This window comes from Pangasianodon hypophthalmus, chromosome 1 (assembly GCF_027358585.1).
Source record: "Pangasianodon hypophthalmus isolate fPanHyp1 chromosome 1, fPanHyp1.pri, whole genome shotgun sequence".
In the NCBI taxonomy this organism is placed as follows: Eukaryota; Metazoa; Chordata; class Actinopteri; order Siluriformes; family Pangasiidae; genus Pangasianodon; species Pangasianodon hypophthalmus.
In genome coordinates this window covers 5374543-5395537 of record NC_069710.1, presented here as the reverse complement: position 1 = coordinate 5395537, position 20995 = coordinate 5374543, and the positions used below count along the sequence as shown (strand labels likewise).

Genomic DNA, 20995 nt, shown 5'->3' with positions numbered 1-20995 from the left:
TTTCTGCATTATTTTGTACAGAAACCAGAAAAGAAAGAGAAACAAGAGAGAAATATGGAGGAAGGTTTGGGTGGAGAGACACGGGCAGTGAGGATTGTCTGTTCTGCAAAGAGAACTGGAGGTACAGTGCAAAAAATGTAGCTATTTTTATACTGTGCGCCACCAGGAATCACATTACGTTTTTATTTTTGATGTTCCTAACAACCATTTGGGTATGACAAGCCAAATAATTTCTTATACAAGCTATATTACTGTGCTTACATTTGGCCCTCACCTTCTCAAATAAACAGAGTGATGATAAACTAGATTCAAGGAAGTGCTACACATGAGAGCAGATGAATTTGATTTCCTCTCGCACTCTCATTGCTTCTCAACGCTGTTCATCCTACTTGTAATAGAAGTGCTCACACTACACGATTCATCGCCGAGACTATCAAACATGCTTGAAAATATTAGCACATCTGCGACGAAATTAGCAGGTGACTAAAATCATGTAGCGTGCACTTAGCTTTAGTCAGTAAGTCCTAGTTATGCAAGTAATTAAAGATTTTATTCTGATTTTGAGTGTAAACAATAGTAGGGTCCGAGAGCAGAGGAAGTGTTGACACCCTTTTGTGAAACTGCGTGTCCAAATGATGGTGTCGAGCTCTTGATTTTCACTGCATGAGCTCATGGCCTGATGTGATCTCCACTGCTGTTTCTCTGCTGTGTTGTTTCCTTTGGCTGGCTTCCTGTGTCTCCCTGCTGCCCAGAGAGAAAGCTGATCTCACCGGGCAGCAGCGTGCACTCACTCTCTGCCACTTCCTGTAGAGCTGGAAAGTCTGAGAGAGAACAGGGGGCGTCATGGGTGAAATAAAAGATAGAAAAGCAATGTGAAAGAAAGTGTTTCGTGTGTGGGAGACAGAAAGAAAGAATGAATGAGGGAGGAACAGCAGGCAGGATTGAAGAGAGAAGACGAGATAGAAGCGGGGCCATGGAGATTTATCTACACTGCGTTGCACAAATCCCCAGAAAGGCATGATTCCTGCAAGCGTGAATATATCAGCACATGACATGCCTTTTGGGTTGTGTTCCAAACATCAGATGTAAGGAGAGAGTGGCTCTGTGTGGGGTCTCGATCTCAGAAACATGTAGTAGGTGGTTTGACAGTGTTCCATTAAAACACACTTTCATGCACGTATACACATCCAAGCAAATGTCTGTGAAAGGTCAGAGCTGCCACCCCGCCTGCCCCAGTAGAGACACGATCCAGGAGAGCCACAGCTCTCACCTTTTGTTGGTGGAGTGATATTCCTGCCTCTCTACGGCTGTGAGAAGGTCATCTCCAGCCGCCAGCAGGAGTCTGGCTACCCTCCGAAGACCTCCACCTATTTGCCGTGACTCACAAAGGTCTCCTCCCGAGCTGGTTCATTGTGAATCTGCTTCTGTATTGCCTACTCATACTGAACAATGTTGTCAAGCAAATGCTGCTCACATGTGATAATCGTCAGCCTTGTGGAAGTAAAAAAGGCAGAGAAAAGGTCTACATTTGAATCATAAATATGATGAAAATAAGTCTAGTCAGGGAGAAAAGTATTGTAAAATGAGTCAGTCAAGAGAACATTTAAAGTGACAGTTTTCTATAAAACATTGGGCCGTCACTAAGAGACTGAAGTCTTTCACCATGAATGCTGTGTATTAAGTTTTGAAAGAACAACCATTAAATCTTTGCAAACTGTCAGACTTGATTATTATGAAAGCATCTCCCTGTCTGCTGTAATCTCACAATATGTCCTATTTGCCTACCTTGCTGATTTCAAATGTTCATAGCTTTTTTAGGTGATCTCTTTATCGAGTATGCCTCTGCAACTAATCCATGGACGTTCCATTGTTAGCGGAGAGCTGCAATATGATCTGCACTAAAGTAAACAATGGTTTATAGAATATATAGACTCATGCCACACTACCCCAGGCAGATAGCAACAAGCATACACAAAGACACATAAGAATGTAAATGCTGAACCAGTCTTGCTCTGTAATGTCACAATCAGTTTGCTCTGTTCCTGCTATGTTTATACTCTCAGTACTGTCTCTGACAGACAGAACAGAAATGATCCATCTCTGCTTGCCTAACAGACTGTGGCTGCGTAAAGCCAACACTAACCATGGCATCCCCAGCCTCACGAAGTCTTATTTGCAATTTAGCTGTCATCTGGATGTTCAAACCCATGCAGAGCTGGACCATGCCATGACAGTCAGTATGGCATCCTATGTGCAAGATGGATCTGAGAGAACTACACAAAAGCCGTGACACTTGATGGTTATGCTGGTGAGAGGGAGCAGCAGGGCCATTTTGTGCTGCCACACTGGTGACAGGCCATAACGGAGCCCATAGTCCTCCCTCTTCTCTCCAGCAATTAGTAGTGTCACAGTTTCATTAAAACGTCAGCTATCAGCTTAAGCCTGTTCTTTAGAGTACAGATAACAGGGAATCTATCCATGCTTTTAGATGTAGCCTTTGTTGAGGAAGGAGGGGACAAAGCACCAAGAGCGACAGTGAGTGAAGCTGAGAAACTTCTGCAGTAAGGCAAGCAACATTTAATTTGTTAGATAAAGATATCAGGATACAAATTGCAAAATCATTCAATCCAAATAATTAGAAATATTTCCCATGTCTCAGCGGGGCAGTGAAATCATATGGCAATGAATTTTTTTCTTTAAAAAAAGCCTTTGTTCTTCCTAAATATGATACTCCCATCTCACTTGGAGCATATTAAAAAATGAAATCCAGGGCAAGACCAGAGTTTTATGATAGGTCCAAGAAAGAACAGAGATCGTCAAGATTTTTCCATTTGAACCCAACAGCTTAAGTATGGGATTTGGACGAAAAGAAGAGGAGGAAAAATGGAAGAAAAAAACGAATCGTCTGATTTTGCATGTTTAGAAGCCAGAGCAAAAAAAAAAAAAAGAAAACTGCTGACCTGCTTGTATAAGCAGTGAGAAGCCATGACTGAGTTTTTTACTATTTAACATTTCATCCCTCATTACAAAAGTTACCTGGTCCCTAAAGGTACAATGGAGCTAGTGGATAAAAACGGAGCCGATGAGATCTGAATGTTCATCACGTTTCTGCATCCAAGCCTTTGAATTGTTTAATAAGCTATGTGTGTATTTGTGTATGTGAGATCGTACAATGCACTGCTCCCTCTGAGCAGGAAGAATGGTCATCCCTGCTGTTTGATATTGCCTCTCCTCCAGTGACTAAACAGGGGATATGAAAAAAAAAGTTGATGGCTGAAGTCAGCCGCTGAAGTCTTATTAGCCGTGAAAGAGCACTCTATTCAGCTCGGCTAAATAAACCGTCCTCGGAGGCCCGGGAACCGTTCACGCTTAAAAAGAGATGCTTAAGAATCTAACAACAAGCCAAAGCTCTCCAATTTAATCCATCTCTTGCTTCAGGAAAATTAGCCATAAATATATGCCTTAATTACTTGCCTGCAATATGACTACATATACACAAAAGGTAAGCATACAGCTCTTTCAGCAGTTAGATTTCACCTTTCAGAGTGTCCAAACTACATTAAGAAGTTTAGCTTATAAAGCCTGCTATAGCTGATCAGCAGGATTAAAAGATGACAGAATTATTCTCTTGGAATTTATAAGATCATGTAATGTCCTTTTTCATGTTTTAAGATGTTGCAGATCACTGCATAAAGAGCCGTTGATAAAAAATACAGTGACAGTCTTAAGCCGTCCTGATTAATGTTGGCCTTTAATCCAACATTTTTTCATTACTCTCATTGCCAAGTGAATTGGTTGCTCTATCTGACAGTCGGGTTGCCACAAACTTTTTTCATTTTACTAATTTTTACTACTTTTTTATAATCTTATAATAATAACAACTTATATAATTACATAACAAGTCAAGAATAAGAATGTAAATGCTGAAAGTGCTTCTTTCTCTCTCTTATCAAGCCACTTCCATTATGTAATAATAATGTCGTCCCATATAGTCAATTCTAACACACAGGACCTTTCAGTTGTTTTCCTTTTAAACATCTTTGCATCATCAGTGTACTGCTATGAAAGGCATCTCGCTTTGTGTATATACTGCATTGCATCATGCTTGTACACTGATCGTCACAGAATTGTGAATCACACATCTGTCATTTTAAAAAAAGCACTACGGCAATGTCTCAAACTTGCATACATATAGTACTATAGTACTAAATAGTATGACTACATATTACAACACAATTTCTTACTTGTATAGTAGTGGTGTACTACTAGTGGTGTTCTATCCAGAGCAATAGTGTAGTATGTGGTTTGAGGTGTAGCTTAGCCTGTTAAAATCACTCTTCTACCAGTCCGTACATCCTCATCTTCATCGTCACTGACAATTGTCTGCATTATGTCTCTATACATAAAACCAAATAGCGCATAAAAGATCTTTAAGCTGCTCCATAGTGGCTACTGGTGTTAGCATTTGTTGCTAACACCAGCTTCACATAGGACATGAGGGATCATCAGAGCTGTTACTTTCACATGAGGGAAAGAGACACTAGTACTCAACCCGGGTATGGACAGTTCTGTCCAGTGGATTAGTGCTTTGTAACACATGCTAAAGCCTTTAGCATTCCCTGCTTTACCCCTGACAAACGACAACCCTTTTCCCAAATATATGTGGGTCATTTTTCCATATGGCAGCTCCCATACGTTGCAGTACAGAATGGATGTCTGCTCTAGAAGCTATGTCAGTACAGGGATGAAAGCCTGGAAGGCTGCTCCTGGGCCTGTCCCTGTTAATGTAGCGCCCCTGGACAAGCCTTCAGCTCAGTGACTCCTACAGCATGCATGCCGGCATGTCATTTTACCTCCCTGTCTGTCTCTCCCAATGCCTGTCAAATTGTCCCTGCAGTCACTGTCCTCTCTCTCTCTCTCTCTCTCTCTCTCTATCCTACTCTGCCTCAAATTCTTCCACCTGAATTTCTAGACAAGCCTTTACCAACCTGTCTGCCTGTCTGTGTGAGTCTGCAGGCTAGAAAGAATCCCTAACAGCTAACAGTCAACCAAAACCACTACAAAACAACCTTAGTAATCCTAAAGGCAGACTCACGATACTGTACTCTCCAGTCTGCCATGGAGTGACAATTCTAGGATTTTTATCGCTTGTGCTCCTCTACAGATGAACAGATGAGCAAACAGATCCTTCAGACTCAACAGTTATAGTGAGGCAAATTTCACTATCTGTTCTCTCTTCAGAGATTTGAAGTATTGGATGGAGAAGTTGAAGAAAAGGAAGCCAAGTCACACACGACACATACAGACTTCCTTTTTCAGTTATCTACACAGAGAAGGGATTTGGCATCAAATAGCCTTTGCCACTGGAGATTTGACTCATTTATCGTCTTGGAGGGTTTATTTCAGTGTTGACGTTCCACTGAAACTCTCAGTGTTCACTGAAATGTTTGGAATGAGCTATGGTATTAGTGATCCTGTTAGTCTGTTTACCACAGCAGTCCTCTTCAGAGTAACCCTCCAACCCATGGGAAAGCACTCCATAATAACAGTGTTCAAGCAGCACTAATGCAAGGTCTAGAGGCAAGATGGCTGCAGAAATGTCTCTCCATTCCACTCTCTTAAAGTCCTGATTTTAATAGCATTTCTACTGACCTTGGGACAAGCTGGCCAAACTGTTTTGTTCTCTTTGGGCCCAGAAGCACGATCTTTTGATAAAATCATTTAATGCTTAGTTGTATTGCATAAGGAAACTTCCAAGTTCAGCCTCCAAATATGTGAATCACTCGTCTATTTATGAGGAATTAAAAAGACTAAAATATATATTGTTCATTCATCTTCAGCAGTCCTGGTCAGCATTGTGGTTGCTCCAGAGTCTGCCCCAGGAACACTGAACCTAATGCAGGAATACACCCTGGATGGGATGACAGTCCATCGCATAACACACACACACACACACACATTCACATATTCATTCACACCTTGGGGCAATTTAGAGTCACCAATTCACCTACCAGCATGTTTTTGGAAGGTGAGAGGAAACCGGAGAACATGGAGGAATTCACAAAGACAAGGGGAGAACATGCAAAAGTCAGCACAGAGCCCTGGATCAAACCAAGGGCTGTGAGGCGTAGTCACTACCTGATGCAGCACCATTCCACCCAAATATATATTATATAAATGTAATATTTTTATTGTTATATAACCCTGATGTTTATGCTAAGTTTAGCTTAGTTGTCTTGCAGTGGCACCAAAGTCAAGCAGCTTGTCCTGTTTTCCTTTGAAGGCCCTCCTCCTGATAACAAGGTTAGCTCCTAAAATGGTCAACTGCTCTAATTTTAAGAGTGTTCTTAACCTCACTTAACTTCCATCCCACTAGAGACTCTTCCTTTGTTTCTTGCAAATATCCCCACCCCTTTCTCTCTCTCTCTCTCTCTCTCTCTCTCTCTCTCTCTCTCTCTGACTCTCCCTGTCTCCCTCCATCTCTGATCCTCTCCCTCATTTAAACAAATGACATACATACAGGACTTCATCAATCAGACACGGATGAAATATGGGGTGCAAAGAGGAGTTGGCAAAGCCCCGAGGTACTTAACACATCCATAAATCCTCCAGTTGCAGTGTGGTGACCCAAAATCCAAAAACAGACACATGTAACACCACAAATACACATTCCACACGCTAAACCTGGCATTGTGGCACAAAAGTAACAAATGACAACAAAAAGAAAATGGGGTGTTTGTTAAATCATCAAAAACTTGCCGTAACCTCTCCAGCGAGAATTCCCTGACACTGACTCTCAGTTTGAATATAATGTACATTATGTTATTATGAATATTTACTGTAGGGTAAAGCACATTTCTCACGGGGACAGCAACACTAACCTCGGAATGGTAAGCTGCTGTTTTTTTTTTTACATTCTGCTCATTACTGCCTGGGGTGTCCAAAGCCCTTGCTCTCTACCTCTTCCCATCTAATGCACAGACACTGATCCTCTTGGACAGACTCTGAGAACAGTGGGATTAATGGATAATATAAGGCTAATTAAGAAATAAAGTACAATATCCAATTAAATATTTATACCCATTTTCATTTAACTGATTATTTTAAGAATTTCAGAGATCTTTTCTGGACTATTGCAGCTATTAAATCTACTCAAGACAAGAATAACGGTCCACTGGGTACAACATCCAAAAGCTTCATCTCTATAATAAAAAAAAGCTTGTTGAAGTGACATGGTAATATTACGTAATGTTTATTACTCCAACTTTTTTAGTTGAGGGCTTTCTGCTGCTCTGCTCTACAGGAAACACTTCATACCAACCAGCATTAATAGCATTTATGGATCACCTTTTTTACACTGGGTTTCTTTTAAAAGGATCAAAGAACCAAACTGATAATATTATACATTACATTATGATCTATGCAATTACTTTACATACTGTATATTAATGAATAAGAGCAAAGAAACTCACCTCAGCAAAACAAGTTCAAAGAGAATCCGCTTCCTGAAATAACCTGCATTTATGAACGTGCGTGTTCATGTTTGGTTTTTATTTCATAGTAACCTAAGATCAGTTAAGACCCCGTCACTGGAACTCAGGCGTCTCGCTGCCCAGGGCATCAGCTGCTCTAATGAAAACCCATGGCTTCTATAAGGGCATCATAAAATGCATCATAACTACTAACTGAGCTTTATTGCTATTCATTAGAGTTGTTTCATTATAAAACTCTTTTCATTATCTATATATGGAGACTCTGTGGTGCTCCCTAAAGTTCTCGTGGATGAATAATTAAGGAAGACGGAGAACAGTGGGAGAAAAGAGGCCTCAAGCTGAACTATACTGAACTCCATATCTATTTTCTTCAGCTGTAGTGTTTACTGTGTTCCTATGAGTAGAGATTATGGCTGCATAGTATATTGTTGATTAATTGTTAGTACCAAATTAGCAATTGCAATACTGATATCCAGTGGTGGAACTACAATGCTCCCCCTGTGCGTTCATTACCTTTGGGCCTTACCGACTTTGCGTTTCCAAATAAAGGATATGCAAGTGAATACTCCGACACTATTAATGTTTCATATTCAGTCAGTAACCTGGTAGCCCTGTTATAGCCAGGAGCAAAGCAGAAAAACAAGCATGGCTACTAAGCCACAAGTCATTCACACACACAAATAATGGCATTTGCTCCCACTGCACTATTTTCACCCTGCTGCTTTAGTTCAAAGCAAAGCCATGAGCTTCTCACTCAGTTGATAGCCATTTATCTAATCGTAGGAGGATTGCCCAGTCCAGTTCTTTCTCTTTCCTTTCTTTTTGCTTTTGGGCTCCACTTTTATGTTTATAATCAAAAGCCATTCTGACACTTTTGGCAAGTAGTCTGGGAACTGCTGCACTGTTAGAAATTAATAACTCCAAATAAGCAAAGTGATGTAATTAGACCGACCATTACCAACATCTAAATCACCCGATGACATTAGAAGCACCCTACTGGATGTAATATGCATTTTACAGACCTCCCAGATCTCTAGAAAATTGGGACAAACCATGAATTATCTTTCAAATTCTACAACATTAGCGAAAAAATAAAGCAATCCTGCACAGGAAATGTCTCTAAATGGATAGACAGTGTAATGGATTAGGTATAAGAGTAAAGTAGATTTATTTGTGTTTCTTTGTCCACTTGTAGCATGGTGGCACAACGGGCAGAGTTATAATCTCAGAGCTCCAGGGTCCCTGATTTAATCCTGAGCTCGGGTTACTGTCCATGCAGAAATTTGTATGTTTTCCCATGTCTGCGTAAGTTTCCTCTGGGTTCTCCATCTTCTAAAAACGTAGATGGCCGTAGATGGATTGGTTACATTAAGTCATCCCTAGGTGTGTGCGGTGCCATATGATGGACTGACGTCACATCCAGGGTGTATTCCCAGCTCACACTCCGGATCCACCACCGCCCTGAACAGGATAAGGCAGTTACTGAAAGTGAATGAGTGTCTACTTGTAAAAGACAGAAGAAACAACCCTAGAGTGGTTAAATGGAGTAATTTAACTGTTGGACAGTGCTGTTATTCACGCTTCCACAGATCAGAGTAACTAATTAGCCACACAGTGGCGTCACTGCCTGGGCCATTCTGGTGTAATGACCGGCTGCAGTGCGGTCATTCCACCCCTGCTGATTTCACAGAAGCTTAGAATATACAATTCTACATATCATGACAAAGACAATTGTTCCAGGTTAGGCTATTTTGATAAATCACTGCAGTGGCATTATAAAAAAAAATTAATTCTGGTCAAAATATCAAGCCAATCTTGAATCATGATGCACTAAGAGTTCACCACTTTGTTTTAATATTCTGAAAGACATTTAAAAATCACAATGTAAAGCAATATAATCATAATAAGCCATTTATATTGATACTGTGCAGCCCTAGTAGAGATCATGAGTAAAACTAGCACTATATCAGCAGCAGATTTGAGCCAAACTGCAGAGAGAATTGTTGTCTCTGGCAATGCTGATGTAATGTGATCCTCTTTGCTATATTTGTACTTAAATACAATAAATCTAAAGCAGTTTTAAGCTGCAACGCATTTAGCAGACGCAGATAGAGAAACACTGATTATCAGCATCAGCCCAGAATATTCTTATCAGTGAATCCAAAATGAGGAGGTTATTCCTGGAGCGTCAGGAGGCTCCAAAACAAGATGAGCCCTTATCTGATTTGAAAAGGCCTCCTTTTTGGATCTAGCTGTCTGTTCAGCGGGACATCAGGATTGTGAGAGCACAGACACTTTCTCCTGGTGCCACCTCCAGAGAGCAAACAGCTTCAACATCACCACTAAAGAAATAAAAAATAATAATGTTCTTTAGAATTGTTTGACTTTGTGTCCTTGTACTAGGGATGTAACCGAATATGAAAACATTATTTGGAATGAATAAAAAATAATGTATTTAAAATAATTTTTTAAAAAAAACAGATACGAATAGGAGGTGCACAATTCTTTTTTTTTTCTTGTTTTGTTTTGGGTTTTATTTGCCAGAACGGTTCACATGGCATCAGGTTGAAAATAGGTGCATTGAGACTGGGATTCTGCAGGCTACAACAAAACCTGTGCGAGCAGGACGTTTTTCATTTCATGCAAGCGCGAGTCAGCACTCAGATTCGAAGCTCAGGGGACAAATAAAGACCACATTCGTTAACATAAATGTACAGTGTTCATTCACTCATCCTTAGTAACTGGCTGGTCAGGGTCATGATTGATTAAAATAGACTATTATTTTAGTTTAAATCTAACAAATACAAGATATTTGAAGCATTAAATAGATACAGACACAGATAGTGGCACTCGATTACATCCATACCTAGTACAGAGGAAAACTGGTCATTTATAACATATTAAGTCTCTTACTGATGCGTGGAAAAAAATTTAGGATGACAGACAAATTAATAGGGTAGTGCAAATTTTAACTGGTAGCACAAAATTGTAAATTTCATGTGTAAATACGAAGCAGTTAATCATGTCTTGGACAAAGACCATGCTGATGTCCTCACTGCTCCCTCTTCTACACTGTGTCCAATTAAAACGACTAATAAAGAAACATTCAGTAAAGGTCCCCTCAACATCATCTGCCACAAAATACCATAAGCATGATGAAAATGCATGAGGAAATAATTAGAACATCATTAAAAAAAACAATTTGGCCCTGCACGGTGCTTGCATTCAGAGCAAATATTTACACCTCCTCGATTTAGTAGACGTAAATAAATCTCAGGGATTAATGCTCGCCAGTGATGCTTGGCAACAATTAAAAATGTCACTGGATATGCAAGAGAAAAACAAACAAGACTGAATTTACAGGCTCTTCCCAAGCAGCTACAGGCTGGCCAGACACAGACGACTATTGTTCCTGCACTGTGTTGTTTAGCCTTTGCAATGAGCAAGCTCACTGTGCTGAGGTAGGCCAATTTCCTGTCTAAAACCTGTGCCTACGTGCGCCAGCCAGGGCCTCTTTTACAGCTTCCTTTTATAAAACAATGGGTCTGGTGGCAATTAGGTCAAACAAACACTAAGACAGCACTGTGCTAGAGATAAACTAGGCCTCCAAACTGCTAATGACTCAGTGGAGAGCCGTAGTGAGTAATAGAGATATCTGCCTGTGGTGATGTCCAGGGAGGAGAGAGAGAGAAAAGCAGCCACCTGCCCAGTGTGTCACCTGGTTCCACCTCAGCGAAAATAAGATGTCAGCATCACAACACAAGCGCCGATAACCCAGGCAATTTAAACCGCTAATAAAACCACCTCGGAAATTGGGTCAGCGCTGGCCCGTTGTGGATTAATTAGCTGTGTTTTCCAGCACACTTGCTTTGACACAGTCACCTACAAAGGATTCTCACTCTCGTAAACAGCTGAACAGCATAACAGCATAATCGCTGCTATCCTGTTATGGCTGCTTAATCGCCTCTGTGTTGGTTTATTCGCAAGCATTTATGGGGCGCGATGGTATCGTGTGCGGCACTAACAGACCACCTGTCCACGCTGCACTCCTCAGCAGGCCTCTGATAGGGCAAGCAGCTGATCCATTAGCTTTTATGTTCGTTTTTTGGCCCACTTGAGGACAAGACCCACTTTAATTAGTGTGGCCATGTTTGCTCAGCATCTTTCTCAAAGTCACAGTGCAGATGGGAAAACGGGAATTGCCACTATACCCAACAATTCTGGAGCAACACTATCCCAATTCTTCAGTGGCTAGAGATGAAAGCTGTTAAATAAGTGTTAAAGAGGGCAGGATATATGTTTGTGTGTGTGTTCTCAGAATATCCTTACAAAATGTAAAACAAAGCTTTAATTTGGAAAAATTAAAAGAACAAAAAATGTATATTTGAATGTGCAAAGGCCTGAGCATATTTCATGCAGAGACAATGTTCAGCGGCTACACAATCAAGCCTGAGATTGGTCACTACAAAAAAGTGTGCCCAAACCAATTCATTCCAAGTAGTGCATAGGATAAGCTTCCTCTTCCTCCTGTTCCATCATTTATGTATTTCCAGCGACTCGGCATAGTTTCTGCTGTTGGCACTTTGCAGCATGCAAACTTTTTTTTCCTGTAGTTGTGGAAATTGTCATGAAATTTGAATAGTGCCGTCTGCAGTACAGGAGCACTGGTACACGACAGCCAACGTAAAACCGCAGTGAATAGCCTAGAAAGCTCACCAAGATAGTTTTCACTTCACGCGGTTCTCAGAAATGTCATCTCTGCATTAAGTATGCTGAGGTATTAAGTGTCTGCATTTGCATGTGAAAAAAATAATAAAAGAACAAAATAACATGCAGATGTGTATGTGTGTATGCTTTCAAAAGCCTGTGTTAGACTTTGTGCATTTAAGCGAGAATGTGTGTGTGTGTGTGTGTGTGTGTGTGTTTTGGGGGATGGGGTAGGGCTTAAACAGGAGCAGGGTCACACATCCAGCACGAGGTGTTTACAGAGCTCAGCCACTACAAATACCAGGCCATTGGAATTCTGTAATAGGATGTTAAAAATGCACATAGCAGACCTGTGACAAATGGGAGGTCATTTTTACATCATATACTCTGCAAAGGCGAAGTATGTCTGGACACAAAATGAGGCAAGTTTAAATGAGAAGGCGACTCAATATCAATATTCTCAGTTAATACTACATTTTAACACTGTTATTAGCCTGGCTGTTATAATCTGGCTGACTCGCATATAAGGGGGATCCAATTTCATTCTCCATTGACTCGAAAAGATCAACTGCGAACATTATATGGTACAATTAAAGCATGCTGACAGCTGGTCTGAGACTGCCGTTTCTTAGACACTAAACCTCTGTGATTACACATAAACCTGACTGATCACCCAAGACTGCAGAATTACTCAAATATCATTTAAAGTTTAAAACATAAATGACAGACAAGATGGAGGAACTAAAACAGGTTCAGTCACACAACTCTCTCTGACAACTTCAACAGCCCACAAAAATGTCCAAAAAAGTCAAACTTGAAGCCAGTTCAAATCAATCAACACAGATTAAGTACACAATCCCCTCAAAATAGCTATCTTATGCATTTGTTATGAGCTTTAAAGGCCTATTGTTCATTTGACTCATCCATCATCTATCAAATAAATTAATAAATAAAATACCATACCTAATATCAAAGTCTTCCCAATATAAATCATCTTCTTGGTTTATGTTCTACTGTAATAATAATTAGGAACATCTAATACCCATGATTAATAGTATAATAGTGTAGTATCAGGCCAAAGGCCCACTTGCTTAAAATACAACGTGCTTGTAATCAAAAGGGGTACTTTTTATAGTTGAAAAAAAAAAAAGCAGCCCTTTTAGTACATCAGTAATTGTGTTAATTATTTGTAAGCTGTTTATCTCAGAAATATACAGTGATCAGTCAGATCCAAGTCCTTCTGTGGTGGTCATGAGAGTAAATCCACCAGCAGCAGAGCTTACAGAACACAATGGGACTCAAACACAATGTCGAGAAGAGCGAGTGTGTGAGTAAATCCACGGAAGAGAATGTAAAACACGACCCAGCTGGGAGATTCAGGCAGGATATCCTTTCACGTCACTGGCCAAAGAGAAATAAAGAATAATAATGCAGCTGGTGCATTAGGGTCGCAAATACAACGATATGAATATGTTAGGAACCGACGATAAGAATTGGAAGCAGAATAAGAATGTATTTTTCTTTGCAAAACACCCGGTCCATACATTTATAATAAACATGACTTCATGTGCCAAAAATTATCAATCACAGTTTACGATTTTTGGGTGGGATGAATAAAGTTTTTTTCTTTTATCATAGGAAATAAAGTATAAATTGGTGCTGGAAATAATTCCATGCATGGCAGTTCTTCAAAGAACTCACACTCGTCTAGGGCACGGGTTCCAAACCCTGTTCCTGAAGTACACCTCGAGTGCTCCTCTAACACAACTGATTCAACAAATCAGAACTAAACAGCACTTGATGAGTTGAAGTGTGTGTGTGTGTGTGTGTGTTAGAGCAGGAACAATACTAATATGTGTATAAGACAGGGGGTAGTCCAGGACCAGGGTTGGAAACTTGTAGTGTATGGTGTAGAAGGCATTATTTTCTCATCTATGCTGGAAGTAACGGTATGAACTGCTGGAGGTCCGCGTGTGCGATGCTGCCCCCATCAGGACACTATGAGAACTACAAGCCACACGGTGACCGTGCCAGCTGTGTGCCATGTGTATTAAAAAAAAAAAGTCATGCAAACACAAAAGAACAGGACAAAACTTTTAATCCTGGATTTGTGGAAATTTTTTGCTTTTAATAAAACATTTTTTCTTGTTGGTAAAAAATTAAAACAACACCAGTTACAAGATGTCAGATGAACTCCTTAAGCCAGCTGTCTTCTCTAAAGAGTTTCAAAAAGCAGTTTACACCCAGCAGAATAAATAGCTAGAGGAGTGGAGATGTTCTAACTGGAGCAAACTTTACCAAGTAATGAAAAACACACTGAAAGAGTGCCAGAGATCAGAGCAAAAGTCTGTTTATTCTAGGCTGTTCATTCTGTACTGAAAGCAATTACAACACACATGCAAGAAAAGGAGAAAAGAGGAGAGAGGAAGGAAGAGAAAGGACAAAATATAAAGTTCAGGCAGTCTTTAAATGGATTATTCAACATGTTCTCTTTTTTTAGGCATGCAGAATATAAACTGGAGCCTAGGCTTGTAGGATCAGTCAGCTTGTAACTGGAGTCTAACGCTAGAGGGATGATCAGCCTCTATAAAAAGTAACGGCTTGCTTTGATAAGATTAGACTTCTAGCCGGTTAGAGCAGTTCAAACAAACAGCCTGCGAGCTTGAGTGTGTGTGTGTGTGTGTGTGTGTGTGTGTGTGTGTGTACTCAGACACGGATTATTCACTCCTCTGCCGGCCACTTGAATGCTTAGAGGAAAGTTTTGGGAAAAAAAGAATAATAAATTAATGGAAAAGTTAGTCTGATCAGTGCACTTTTAAAAGAAAAGGTTCAGGGGAGATCTTGAAGGGGTTTTACGGCTTGTTTTACCGGTTGAACCTGTAGAAGTGCCTCTAGATAGCAGACATTCCCAAGATATGCAGTGATCCAAGTTTCATTAAGAATCTCTAAAGCCTCCGAGTTGAATATTTGCTGTTGTTGTTGTTGTTGTTGTTGTTGGGGTTTTGGAGTATTCACCTAAACGTAACGGTTACTAGGAATTTCTTCAGCCGACTCCCAAAAAAAAACCCAGCGCGCGCGCGCATATGCACACACACACACACACACACACACACAAGCACACACGCACTCGCACACGCACACGCACACGTTTTAACACCTACAACACCCAAAGGAAAGCCACTTGTGGGTCCTCGTGTCCTGATCTAATGCGCTGTGGACGCATATGACCTCAGAAGAGTCAGGTTCCAGTTCCGACCCAAAGTTTACACAGCTGTAAAGAAGATCTAAGCCATCTATCCATATATACATACATCTATTTATCTATCTATCTATCTATCTATCTGTCATCCATCCATCCATCCATCCAGAGAAAGCCAACCCCACCACAGCCGTGTCCACTGAGCGCTCATGAGGCACACAGGAAGGCGAAAGAAGTTTCTGTGAAGTTGGTCAGTCTGGAGGATTATCACAGGACAGGAATGTGAAGCAGGACGTCGCCTGATAAAAAGTTCACCAGTTCGCCTGCTTTAGAGAAGCAACTTCACAAGGCACAACGCCAAACCTCACGCGCTAAAGCACGCAAACGTGGGTTTTAACGCGCCACGACGTTATTTAGAAACAGCAGCAGGACCTACCTCGGAATACTTGTCCTCGAACTGAAAGCAGTAAACTGAGTACAGCCAGGAGCCAAGTTAAAACTCTATCCATTGCAGGAGAGTAGCGGACGCTAACCCCCGAGCTCCAGGGGGGAAAATGTGTCGCAAATGTGTCGGTGTGTGCGTGTGCGTGCGTGTGTGTGTGTGGAGTCCCGCACTTCCACTGCTTTAGTACTCCTGTTTTTAACGGTTTTACGCGGTACAACTAAAGTCGGTCCGTGTCTCTCTCTCTCGCCCTCCCTCCCTCCACTTTGTTAACTGTGTGTGTGTGTGTGTGTGTGTATGAGTGAGAGAGAGAGCGGAGTGACTTCTACCCAGCGCAGAGAGGTGCTGACGTCACCGCGCGCGCACAGAGCGAAAAAGAAGCAGGGCTGCCTCCTAAAAGTGCACACTAGCCTACTATGTAGTATCATTAACTAGGGTACACTGTGCATACTTGCGCACTAGTTTGTTGGGTAGTATGCATCTTCTGGAGCGTATAGCGTGGCGCGCGCGCTTCTGTCTGAAGCGGGTTTATTTTCTTCAGGCTGCTGTGGATTTGGGAGCACGGCTACAATAGAGTTCTGAACACGCTTGCTCCTACAAGTACCTACGTGGACCCTGGAGAAGCTGCGTAGTAAGATCTGCGCTTCAGTATCCTGGGTCAGGGGAGCTGGAAACGGGAGTCTCGCGCAACTTTGGCGCCGCGAGGAGCAGTTGTGTCGCGCGCTGCTTAATGAAGCACGGCGGAACTTGTGTGGAATGGCAATTTGCTCGGTTTAAACCGCTGTCATTGCTGACAGACTGAGTTCACAAAGCTTGCTGAGCTCCAGACCAGACATGAAGAGGTGTGTAGAGATGTTAAACAGAGCAGCAGAGAGATGAGGGTCTGTTCTGTGTCATGCATTGACACAGACCCTGCTTCCATCAGTTCCAGTGGAGCAAAGTCTTTCTGCTAACATTTTCATAAGACACACTGTCAGAAAAAAAAAAAAAAAAAAAAAAGATACTAAACTGCACCATTCCATGTGGTGCTACCATCAGCTTTTGTACCTTTGAGTGAACTCAGATTTACTGGAACAGATTTTCCATTTGCATTTTTTTCCCAAACTTGGTTGCCATTAATAAATAAAACAAATTTTCCAAAACACATTTCAGAAATCCTCAGTGTTGACTATCTAGATGTGAAGGAAAAATAGTTACATCATAATCTAAAATAGCATGGCTTACCCATTTGACAAGGGTGAATGAAAACCAATTTTTAATGTCAGCTTTGGTTATTTGGGACATATTTTCATAGGTGTAGAATTTTACTTTCATCCTCAATGACATTTAAAAACTTTATTTATTTGTAGCATGCTTATATATGACTTCAAAAAAATTAAATTTCAATCTTTTTAAATTTATCATAACAATATTCTAATATGAACACAGTTGTAAAAGTAAAATGACTACATATTTAGTTGTTGTGACTATATTCATTGTTCATTACTTCCAGGAATAATAACAATAACAGGGTTTATATTTCAATTCGAAGCCAATCTTTGCTAAAAATCCAGTAAGAACAGATTAAAGGTGCAATAGATGATTTTTTTTTATTCCTTACTTGTACAAGTAACATGATTTGGAAGATATGGAGAACATGATTAAAAAGAAATAAAAACAATGTGTTAAGCTCTTGCTTTATTAAACGTTTATTAATTCACTGAGAAATCCCATTTGAAAAACTGACTTCTGGACCAGAATGCTTGTTCGTGTTCGGATACGCCTCCTGTCACTGTATTTTGAAGACAGGCCACCAAAGATCCTGAGGGCCGAACTTTGTGAATATGGCCAGGAATCATTTAAATATCGAACCAGATGCCCTTCCTGACGCAACCCTCCCCAATTTGAGGGCAGTATCTTGTGCAACCCCAGTGGCTGTGGTGTTGAGAGGGCCATGGCCTAACCACTACTCCTCCAGGGACCTAAACTTTAGAGACCTAATCTTGAAAAAAAAAAAAAAAAAAGGCTAATCTTACCTAATGCACCTTTAAGTAAAATCATGGTAGAACACCACTACTGTAAGTAAGTTTATATAATTTATTTATACTCTATTTGTAATTTATCTTTTATTTTTTTTTGGAGTAGCAGCATAACATAAAAAAATCACACAAAAATTTAAAAAAATTCAACATCAGTCTCTAAAATATTATAAACACATCTCACTACGTGAAAATCTCTGCATACTCAGTAGTAGGCCTAAGTAACATTCTATTTCCCAGTCTACCTTATTCACTTCCTTATTATGTCATTTTCCTCCCTCAGACATTTTGGGGTCAACTTCCTGTTTGATGTTGACCACACCCCATTAGGTCACATCAGTTAAATCGTGTTATTTCTATCAAGCAGTTCCACTGCAAAGGCCATAAAATAAATACTGCTAAGTAAACCTGTCCCAGTTTACTGATGTCCCAATATACTGTACCTGAATTCGTCCTGTCTTTCAGATAGAAAGGTGCATGTTGTGTACCTTTAATACTTTACTCTAAAAACTAATTATGGTTTATTTATGTACCTTAAATAATTTTTAAAGGTAAATTATACCCATATTCCCAGCAGAGTCTCTCCCCCTGAAGTTGTACAGTATATCTTTTTATTTTACCAGGTGAATAACTCTCTTGCAACAGAGCATTTAAATATGCTTAGTTCATTCAGTCATCTTCAGTAACTGCTTTATCATGGTCAGGGTCACGGAGGATCGAGAGCCTATTCCAGGAACACTGGGCATGGGACAGGAATGCACATCAGATGGGACACCAGTCCATCGCAGGGTACTATACACACACACATTCCCACACTCATTCACACCTAGGGGCAATTTATCATAGCCACCTACTAGCATTTATTTAGGAGGTGGAAGGAAACCAGAGAACCCATATGGACATGAACAAGAGAAATGCTACACAGACAGTAACCCGAGCTCAGGATAGAACCGGGAACCCTGGAGCTGTGAAGAACTGTAAAATAAATTCCACTGGCACACTCAGTACAGATTTATATATTAAGCACTTTATTTAAATGTGCAATAATATTCTGACTATTTACTATAGGCATAGAGCTTTTTTATTTCCACCAACATAATATGTTAGATTAAAGCTGTCATTATGTGCAGGCTGCTTTGTTGGCAGACAAAAAGACCAGTTAACTATAAGAACTCAATAATAAATATAATTCCTTTGTAACAAAATAAAATAACTGTGGACCTCCTGGATCTGCTTTCAGAACCACTGCTTTACACTAGATGTACTTGTTTACACTAAATCTACTACTCGTAGTACTTGTTCTTCCTGGTTCTTTGGTGTAATGTCTGATAGGGGGTGTTAATACATCATATATATCATATACACTATATTGCCAAAAGTTTGTGGACACCTGTCCATCGCACCCATCCGTGTTTTTTGAACATCCCATTCCAGATTTAGTCCCCCTTTGCTGTTATAATAACCTCCACTCTTCTGGGAAGGCTTTCCACTAGATTTTGGAGTGTGGCTGTGGGGATTCGTGTTTATTCAGGAACAAGAGCATTAGTGAGGTCAGACACTGATGTTGGGTGAGGAGGTCTGGGGAGTATTACAGTTCATCCTAAAGGTGTTCAGTGGGGTTGAGGTCAGAGCTCTGTGCAGGACACTCGAGTTTTTCTACTCCAACCTTGCCAAACCATGTCTTCACGGAGCTCGCTTTGTGCACAGAGGCATTGTCATGCTGGAACAGGTTTAGACCCCTTAGTACCAGTGAAGGGAAATTGTAATGCTACAGCGTACAAAGACATTCTAGACAATTGTGTGCTTCCAACTTTTGGAAACAGTTTGGGGAAGAACCATATATGAGTGTGATGGTCAGGTGTCCAGAAACTTTTGGCCATATAGTGTATCTTATATCATAGGGCTCTACAAAATACAAATTGTTAAAAGGCATGGAAAGTAGCTTACCGAAAATGAGTAGGGAAAGTTTTAAGTTAGGTTAATTAATAGGAGACGTTTAGATAATAACAAAGGTTTAACCACATGTTGTCTCACTCTATGCTGTTGTATGTTAATCCTGTATGTTCAGCACCTCTCTTCCGTACAGCATTTAGAGGTCATAGATGCCCTTTTGAAAATTTTCAAATAAAAAAAAATATGAAAAAATAACAGATAACAAGAGATGCAGTCAGACACATGTACTGTCAAACCAGACTCCAGACAGACTCCAAAATTTCTCATCTCATCCCACTGAAACACTATTCATCTATTCAGTCTTAAGGATAAATTGTCTAGATGTCCTTCGTCTTTTAGTTATCACAGTTCACTTCGACTCTCCATTACTGAGGTTCGTCTTTGTTTCATTCTTCAAGAGAGGGTGACAATTTTCCTGAGTGCATCACATCCAGATAAGTTTAAATGCTTAAATACAGTTATGATGGCGCAGGTAGTTCTGGTGCACACAGCTCCTGCATGATTCAGTCCTGAGCTTCAGTTTCCTCCTACATCCTAAAAACATGCTGGTAGGTGGACTGGCTGCTCTAAATTGCCCCCACGAGTGAATGAGTCATTGGCAATAAAACTCACCTGCAAGTTGCACTGCTTAAAGTTTGGGACTGAATTAAGTAAAGACAAGTCAAGGGAATTAAGACAACTGATTGTTGTTTAACTTATATGTGTCAGTTACACTCTTGGATTTAGAAATAATGTGTTGTGATTACACCTTCAGTAGAAAATATTCTGTGGTATTAGGGTTAGGATATATTCAAGTTAAATGTTTATCCTTAAATACCTTAAAGTATTTAAAGAATTTGATTTTCTCATGAGTTCTTGATATGTTTCCCAGAACTCAAAATCCCATGTGGAGGTCCTTAATCTCCCCCTTCTCTCGTTATCACAGTGTTTTTAAATAACACACACCACACACACACACACACACACACACCACACACACACAGTGACTGCATCTTTGCTGTATGCCACTGTCATGCATCGAGAGAATGAGAGAATGAGAGAATGGCAAAAATGATAAATAACTTATTTCTCTGTCAGTAATAGCATTTTCTCTCTATAATATGTGGGACATTTAAAATAAGTATAAATTGTCGTCCTTGAAAAGAAAAACATTTTTTTTTACATTGCTTTCAGTTTCCAGGAA

General features: G+C 40.3%; 1 protein-coding gene across 10 annotated transcripts in view; it reads right to left on the bottom strand.

Annotated features, from left to right (window-relative positions):
* ptprma (protein tyrosine phosphatase receptor type Ma) overlaps positions 1–16096 on the bottom strand; it is a 196970-nt gene extending 180874 nt beyond the window's left edge. For all 10 annotated transcript variants that reach the window (XM_053236401.1, XM_053236410.1, XM_053236422.1 and 7 more), the window contains exon 1: positions 15836–16096. In XM_053236401.1, the coding sequence (XP_053092376.1) occupies positions 15836–15908 (73 nt within the window). In that variant the 5' untranslated portion in view covers positions 15909–16096. The remainder of the gene's footprint in view (positions 1–15835) is intronic.
* Positions 16097–20995: the final 4899 nt, after the last annotated feature.